The following is an 8,741-nucleotide window of genomic DNA, read 5'->3' as shown; positions in this document are numbered from 1 at the left end:
TCGTGTTCACCTGTTGGTACCCGTTTTACCTGTTGGTACTCGTGTTCACCTGTTGGTACCCGTTTTACCTGCAAACATCAGTTTTTAAAGCTGTATCTTTTATTGTTTGATTCAGTAAATGATTTTAAATTTTAACATACACTATGTAGCAAAAAGGTATTAGCTCCAACATCCTGATGATCAGATGATCTTTGCAACAAATCAGTCCTGAAACGTCCTAAATATTCCAGTCAGCTGGCAGCTGGATCATAAGAAAGCAGAAAAAGTTTGGGAACGTCAGGAACTCCATGTTACCTAACGGAGCGGGTCAGCAATGCTGAAGCTCATAGTGCAAAGAGGTCGCCATCTTTCTGCAGAATCAATCTCTACACACCTTCAGATCTCATGTTGCCTGCAGATCAGCTTCAGAACAGACAACTTCCTGGAACATGTTTCCATGGAGGAGCTGCGGCGTTCAAACATCACCAAGAGAGAAACGTGGATGCAGAGATGGGAAGCACTGAGCCACTGAATTACCTTCTATTCAGTCTATTTCTATAGCTCCAGAGCTATAGAAATAAACTGAATAGAATTTAATTTAATTAAATATTTACCAGGCTAGTAACTATTTAGCTAGCCTGGTGCTAGCTAAATATTCAGTTGGTTGAATAAATATTTAATTTGAATTGGAGCTATAGAAATAAATTGAATAGAATTGAACTAAGAAAAGTAGGTGGGTGATCGTCCATTAGAGAAAAAGGAAATGTTTAACTTCACAACAATGAAAGTATAACAGAACCTCATTAAAACACGTCTGACAACCAGGACACAGCTTAGGTCGGGGAAGGCTGGACCCGTCAGGGACGACAATGTGCTTTATTGGGATTCTTTGATGGGACAGTCCATCAACTGGTGACCATTTGTGCTGTTTGAATGAGGCAACATTCAGTGGAAGACATGTTGAAGCTACAGGTTACACTGTACAGCCAGTCAGAGTCACAGAATGATTGGACCATCAGGAACATTCATGTTAAAGGAAACCGTCCCTCTTATTTCTACATCAGGTCAAACTGGCAGAATTCAGCTCATTTCCTGAAGAATCAGTTCAACCGGACTGGAATCAGCCAATCAGGGGGCTTCAGTTCTCCATCATATGCGGATCTGACAGATTTCAGGTTGGATCTGATTCTTCAGATGTTTGGAGGCTGTAGAGAAAAAAATCAATATAAAACTCCGACATATTGACGACAGGTTGAGAAGACGTTTCTCTTCCATCCAGGAAGATTTTTCAATCCAAAATGTCAGAAATAGCGTTTAGTTCCAGGTTTTATCCAGCAGCCCAACAAAGCCTGGTTTTAGTTTAGAAAACATGCAAATAGAAACGGATGAACGGGTCCCCCCCTTTGGAATGGGGGTCGTTTGGCTTCTTTGTTAGCATGCAATGCCCCATACCTGTCTATGTCTCTGAAAGGGGGGGGGTTGTTAGAGGGAATAGTTGGCCAGGCTTGTATTAAGCCGGGAACTCAACGCTATTTCTGACATTTTAAATTGAAAAATCTTCCTGGATGGAAGAGAAACGTCTTCAAACTTGGAGACAAAGTCCAGTGGATTGATTTTAACTTTTTTGGGACGACAATGACCTGGATGACTGAGAATCTTCACCAACTCTTCTCTGGTGTTCTGTCGTAAAGAAGAGGTTTGATGTTCTCATCACTTTACAGTTAAAGGATGGGGGTCCTTAAAAAGTGACGTGGTCCTTAGTTCAGACTGAGCAGCTCTTAGAACATGCACCAAGAACTTCATCATGCTCTCCAGAAGGTCCAGCATGTAGAAATGAAAAGTAGTCCAAGAAAAGTCAGTTCTACAATCATTGAAGGAATCCAACAGATGGACCGAAAAAGGTGCTTAAAAGAACATGCAATGCAAAGATCAAAGGAGACAATAAACTGTGAGGTTGTTCACAGCGGACCTGCAGAAAGCGTCTGACATCAGAGGATCCAGTTGAAGCAGAGAAAGGTCAAATAAAGACTTTAGTCCATCCAGGAGTTCTGCACACAAAGTCCAACCTGTCTCCATGGTTACACTGGTTGGTTAAGGCAATGAAGTCACCGTGAGGTTTACCTACTGACGTCTCTCTGAAGAAGATTCACCAATAAACCAAAACATTATGACCACTGAGACGTCTCATTAGCTGAGCTGTGTGGGAGGCTCCACATCCTCGGGGGGGCAGGAGACAACTGGCCAGTAAGGAGAAATGGTGGATTAGTAAACAAAGAGATTCCAGAACGGTCCGTATGGCAGCAGGTTTTCTTTCCAACCAAGCAATAGCCCCAGACTCCATTCATCTCATCAACTGAGTCCAATCTGAACATGATGAATTGATGGGATGAATGGAGTCTGGGGCTATTGCTTGTTTGGAAAGAAAACCTGCAGCCATACGGACCTTTCTGGAACCAGTTTGAGACCCCTGGTCTAGAGCTACAGGTAAAAAAAAGGTACTTAGACATTGATTAAGCTGGAGATATTGCTGATTAGATGATTTATCAGATTGGACTCTGGTTGGTTTGATTGTTTCGGGTTAATTTGAAGTAACCCAAAACCTGAATGGACTGGTTAATCAACTTAACCAGTCCATTCAGGTTTGTTGGATTAGTTGAGTTGGGTAATGAGATTAATCAGGGTTAGATTAGTTAGGGTTAGTGAGGTAGTTTGGGTAGATAACGTGGATCTATGCAGGATTGGTCAGGATTACATGGATGTAAACATGGAATAATCTGTGATTAAATCCTGAAAGGATCAGTTTAAAATAGTCATGAACCAGAATGCTGAGAAAACCTGGAGCCTAAAGGTGGCTTGGCTCTTCTCTCTGTTCAAACCAGAGCAGCTCATTGGATGCTAACATTAGCTCCACCTGCTATCATCACTCCTTCCTCTGCTCCTCTAAAAGACGCAATTCCAGAAATCTGGGACTCAATAGGCAGCGGGAAAATGGAGCTCTTTGTTTAAGATACCAGGAAACGATAGAAAGCGAATCATTGCTAACTGCTAAAGTTGCTAAGTTTAGCAGTTAGCATACACACCCCACACATTTAGAGGCATAGCATTGGGACAAAGAATAGGGAGTTAGAAAAAGGGGTCGGAATTAGCTTCATATAAACGATTAAAGAGGAATTCTATCCATCCATTTTCCATCATCCTTATTCCCGCTGGGGTGTTTGAGGGGTGCTGGTGCCCATCCCCATCTACGGGCGAGAGGCGGGGCCCACCCTGGACAGAGGGGCGGGGTCAATCCTGGACAGAGAGGAGGGGTCCACCCTGGACAGGTCTCCAGTCCATCGGAGGGCAACTCAGAGACAAACAGGACAAACAACCATTCAGACCTAAGGAGAATTTAGAGAAATAACCTAAGAATCATGTTTTTGGACTGTGGGAGGAAGCCGGAGTACCGGGTGAGAACCAACGCATGCTCAGGGAGAACATGCAGACTCCATGCAGAAAGACCCCGGGCCGGGAATCGAACCTGGACCAGCTGTGCTACCCACTGACCCACTGTGGAGCCCCACACAGGAATCAAGGTAATTCATTAAACAGGAATTAAAAGAAAATTTCAAAACGGCCGTAAATGGAAAGAAGCAGGATAGGACTGGTTTAATCAGGTTGGACCGGGTTGGACCGGGTTTGACCGGGTTGGACTGGTTTAATCAGGTTGGACCGGGTTGGACCGGGTTGGACCAGGTTGGACCGGGTTGGACCGGGTTGGACCGGGTTGGACCGGGTTGGACCGGGTCAGTCAGGCTTCTGTTGCTCTTAGTGCTCTCCTCAATGCTTTATGCTTCTGCGAGTGAAAAACAGCGTTGTGCATAATATCCAAGGACATATAGCTACAGCCAGGTGACCTTCATGCCATAGCGCTCAAAGGAATAATTTAAGCCCCGCCCCCTGTGTTCTTACCTTTCAAAATAAAGGTTCACATTAAACATATATATATTTTTTCAGGCGATCAAATTCCCAGTGTTGCACCATATTCTGTGATCTGTTTCTTATTGTGACTAAAGGAGGAACTTTATTCACACCAGTCTGTAATGTAGACTTTAAACAATAGATATGAAATAATCCATTAAAGCAAACAATGGCTTAAATCCGACTGCAGGTCATCCAATCGGTGTCAGGTTAGTCTGTCAGGGCTGCCTGTAGAGACTGAAACTGTCCAGCAGGTATCGGTATTTAGTGACACAGAGTCAACTTGATACGAAGGTGTCAAAACACGTCATGACGCCTCATGAACTGGCCACTAGATGGTGCTATTGCTGCTGTTGGTGAGACGTATCGTGTTCACTTCCTGTTCTGCCTGCTGAGCAGCGCGCTGTTCAGGCTATCTCCGTCTGAATTCAAGTCAAAGAGTCGAATTCAGCTGGTTTTCCTTAGATAGAAAACTTGACTGGATGATCTGGTTGAACTGGAAAGTGACCTGAGATGACATGATGTGAATTGGCGCTATAGAAATAAACTGAATAGAATTGAATAGTACTAATCCTAGTATCAACAGACCAATTCGTAAACCAAACTTATCATGCCACATTATTTTTTCCTTAAAACTAGTTTTGTGATAAAACAGGAATTAAACCAGGACATTTGATCGCCTGAAAAAGGCGATCGCTTCTTATCACTTAGAGAATATTTTGAAAAGGTAAGATTAAAGGGGGCGTGGCTAAAGTTTACCAGAAAAGCAACGTGAGACGAGTGCAATGCCACCAAGGTCACTAGGCCGTAGCCACTGATCAGTTCCTCAGTCTACAGGAACTGGAAGCTTGTGCCGTCTTTAAAAAGGAAGACTTCGTATTGCTACTCTGTGTCGTCATGAGGGTCATAAGTTGGGCTCTGGATCCTCCATCCCAAAGGGTGCAGGTATGACCTCAGTTTCCGTCTGCTGGAACTTCATCTCTGAAAGTTGTTGCGAGTGTAGCACATGGCCCTCTGGGATCAGCTTATTTGAGGAGGACCCCTCAGAGGACTCTTCCTCTCCTTGAGTCAGTTCACTGTAGGCTGCGTTTAAGACCACTGTTGGGAGGCTCCGCCTTCTACAGGGTGGAGCGGGTGTGGAGGAGGAGGAAGAAAGTAGGTGGGACATGGAGGAGAGGGAGGAAGAAGAGAAGAGGAGCAAAGCCTCAGAGCCTCCGTGTGGTGGAGAGGAGGCACCTTCGGGGGCTGGTTGTATTTCCTTCTTCTTCTGCTCTTCCTCCTCCCGGCCAGTCCCAGCCCAGAACGAGTGTCTTCTGCGGGGACCGGGGGACCGCTGGCGAGGCCGAGGTAACGTGAATGAGTTGAGCACCTCCTTGTGGTGGGAGCTCCAGCAGGGCGTGGACGTTTGTGGCAGGGAGTGTCTGTCAGAGGAGAGAGGCAGCTCCTGATAGATACTAAAGACTGCACCTCCCCCTCCATCACTGGACCTCCTGCTACTGGCAGACTGCCTTGACGAAAGCAGGGCAACTGGGCAAGTTCGGTACTTTGAGTCCAGACTCCTCGACTGAACGTAGTTAATGAGTCCGTTGAGTTGATTGGCCGACGGCGGATGGTTAGAGCCAGACGAGGAAGAATGAGGCTTTCGGACACTGTGGAGGTCAATGACGGTTGAGTAAATGTCCCGCAAGTTTATGACTTTTGTCTTCTTATCTCGGTTCTCATGCAGGACAGCGTTGGCACAGATGAAGAGGAAAATTCCAATCCCCATGATGAGCGGGCCAAAGACCTTCAGCTTGTCAGAGTACAGATACCTGCAGAGACACAGTGATTCAGAGACGGTTTACAGGTCATCTTAAACCAACCAAAGGAGAGAGATAAAACTGATCTGTTGGAAGGTCCTCAGTTCAACGTATAGCCGCCCTGATCTACGCTAACTGTTCATGACCACACAATGTTTTATAATGTTGCTTGGTGTGACAGTGTGGGGTCCTGCCACTATGCCTCCGATGGATCATGAGCCTGGCTGCTTGGCTAAGGGGGTGTCCCCCTGGCTGACTGGTCAGCAGACATGGCTTTCACCCCGGAGTCTGGGAATCAGGAACTCTGTTGCGTACCTTCGGACGCTTTTGTTTGAGTTACTGGATCAAAAACATTCTGTGTTAAAACCAAAAGTATTCCAAAGAAATGGCAACATTACGACATCGATATATCAAGAATAAACCAGTTGCCTCGGTTGCATAACCTGAAGAGGTTCTGGACACATCCTGCTCTCAACGGGCTTTGGAGTGTGTCACATGTTGAATAATCATTACTCAGAACTCCTATTTTTAGTGAAGCTGCAGAGGGAGCAGAAACTGTGGGCTTGCAAGGGATCATTTCCATATCACCATCTTTCCAAAGCCAAAGGTCCGACCATAACCTGCCTCCCTAAATAAACTGAGCGTCTGATATAATCTCAAATATCTGTCATGCATAATTCTAACTACATAATCCAGAACAGAAGTGACTTTAAAGGGCAGTGATGGGTAGAGAAATGATTTAATCTCCCAAAGAACCTCTGGAACCAGAACTAGGACCATTTCATTCCACCCTAACAGCATGTTGCCTTACAAACCCCTACAACCACATCTAGGATATTCAAAACATGCATAAACCAACTGATAGACCTTTTAAACTCCCTGAAAATGATGCCTGAGATATCCAGGTTTGTTTACCTTTCCAAGAAATCTTCCAGAAATCCTCGTGGAAGATGGTGATTGGTCCCATTGATAGCCTCTGTTTGGTTAAAAACATTTTCTTCTTTTCCTTCCTCATTTCTTTTATCTTCTCCCGCGTTGACTCTGTCATCTCTTTCTAGCTCCTCCCACCTGTTTTTTTCCTGATGCAGACAGAAAAATTCTCATCAGAACCTTCAGCAGAGCAGGTCTGTCAAACTGGCTCCAGGAAGCGCCATGTGGCGACTGGTTTTCCTTCCAACCAAACACCGATTGTCTCATCAAGTCATCATCTTAGTCTTCCTTTCTGGAACCAGTCTGACAGATCTGCTCTATAGAATCCTGGGTAATATTATAAACCTCAGAGACCTCTTTAAGATCTCAGGTAAACTCTCACCTGGACCTCAACAGTTGCTGGTGTTGGAGTTCTGAAGGCCATCAAGGCCATAGCGGCGCCCTCCTGATGCTGAGAGCTGAGGAACAGTCCATTGCGAGGCCAGTAGCCCAGAGCTGCCATCAGCACACCAACCAGCAGGACCAGGATCCCGAGCACAGCTACCAGTCCTGCGATGGAGCACAACTTTAACTTCCCCTTGACAACCACCACCTCGTTGCGTCTGGAAGAGAAGAGGAAATGGCAGAGGAGTCTTGGACTGCGTCTTGCAAAATGGTCTAAGTGGACCTTTAGCATAGGAAGCTTTAGCATAGGAAGCTCTTGATGTCCCTCACTGAGGCATGATGTAAAAGCAGCGAGCATCTCATGGATATTAATGATAATCTCTGGAGAGAAGAGAGCGTAAACTGACCACTACAGGTGGCTGTATTGCTGCAGGCAAATGTACCGAGCATCATTCATTGCCGTCTCAGCGAGAGAGCTTCAACTTGTGTTTTTTATGGTGTTCTTCTAGAAAGCTGTAGTCCCAAATTTGAAAAGCATCATGTATTTGCACCTCCTTTGAATAATGACGCAGGGGTTAAAGGTCAATCGACCTTTTCCAACTGAGGGTTCTTATTGTTGACCTTGTCCAAGGTGAGGTAACCAGGGGCAATAACCAGACTATCTCAGACAGAAATGGTGTTTGTTTTCTGATGGTTACCTTTTGTTTTTGTTCTTTTTCTTGTTTCCATGTGGTCTGTGCGGTTTGGACCTCAGAGAGTCTTGTCGCCGGGCGTTGATTCTCAGCAGGCCTCCTGTCGCAATCATCACAGGCCACCAATCAAACGGCGGCTGAGTGGGTCAGAACTCGCCCACTGCCGCCTCACCTGGAACAGATTAGACGCCTTTCATCAGAGGAACATCAAGTTAAGAAGGACCTGAAAAAAATAACCACAAAGTTCCACCCAGGATCAGAACCCAAGATGGACGGTGACCTCTGCAGACCTGATGCTTTTCAGGATCAAAACCCCCGAGTCACCCTGACCAATACAGACACATTGGTCCAAAATCAGAACCAATAAACCCCATGACCCTAACGGACCTGATATTGGTCAAAGATCAGAACCTGTGATGGACCGCAACCATTACAGACCTGATTCCTGCCCAGATTCAGAACCAATGAAGGTCTGTCAGCCTTTATAAACCAGAACATGACCTTTACAAAACTAATGTCTGTCAACAGTCAGAGACCAACAACTGAACATTAACCTTTGTAGACCTGTCCAGGTCTACAGTCCAGGTTTCTAGAGTGTAACCTATTGTTGGGACTTAAACCATCATAAATAGCTGTGAAACCTCTCTTCTCTGATCTCCAACCCCCTCTCAGCCCAACTTGCTCCTCAGGACACAATCACCAAACTGCTGCGAAACAGACCGTTTGCCTCACATTTCTCTCAGTGTCAGAACTTACAGAGTTGGACTGGAGGGGAAAGCCTCCAAAGGAAGCCGTTCCCTTGGTGTGAGCTAGCCTCGTGAGACCATCCTGATCTCGCAAGCTTTCAAGGTTTCACTCGCTAATCAGTCTGGAGACTCTCCGTTAAAGAAAATTTGGAGCCGTTCACCAAACGAACGTCCAATCAGCGTTGGCTTTGAGGCGGGTTGAGGTCTGACGCAACGAAAGAACATGGCGGCTTCAGCCGAAGAAACTAGCA

At 45.7% G+C, this 8,741-nt stretch overlaps 1 protein-coding gene across 2 annotated transcripts in view; it reads right to left on the bottom strand.

Annotated features, from left to right (window-relative positions):
* Positions 1-4,263: 4,263 nt before the first annotated feature.
* Positions 4,264-8,741, bottom strand: part of LOC107100930 (transmembrane protein 200C-like) — a 6,142-nt gene continuing 1,664 nt past the window's right edge. For both annotated transcript variants that reach the window (XM_015399615.1, XM_015399614.1), the window contains 4 exons: positions 7,751-7,916; positions 7,051-7,270; positions 6,654-6,817; positions 4,264-5,750 (listed from right to left, as the gene is read on the bottom strand). In XM_015399615.1, the coding sequence (XP_015255101.1) occupies positions 4,844-5,750; positions 6,654-6,817; positions 7,051-7,270; positions 7,751-7,857 (1,398 nt within the window). In that variant the 5' untranslated portion in view covers positions 7,858-7,916 and the 3' untranslated portion in view covers positions 4,264-4,843. The remainder of the gene's footprint in view (positions 5,751-6,653; positions 6,818-7,050; positions 7,271-7,750; positions 7,917-8,741) is intronic.

The sequence above is a fragment of the Cyprinodon variegatus genome, unplaced genomic scaffold (assembly GCF_000732505.1).
Source record: "Cyprinodon variegatus isolate N-32 unplaced genomic scaffold, C_variegatus-1.0 Scaffold1029, whole genome shotgun sequence".
Classification (NCBI taxonomy): Eukaryota; Metazoa; Chordata; class Actinopteri; order Cyprinodontiformes; family Cyprinodontidae; genus Cyprinodon; species Cyprinodon variegatus.
Note: the sequence above shows the minus strand (reverse complement) of the source record. Positions and strands in the feature narration are given on the sequence as shown.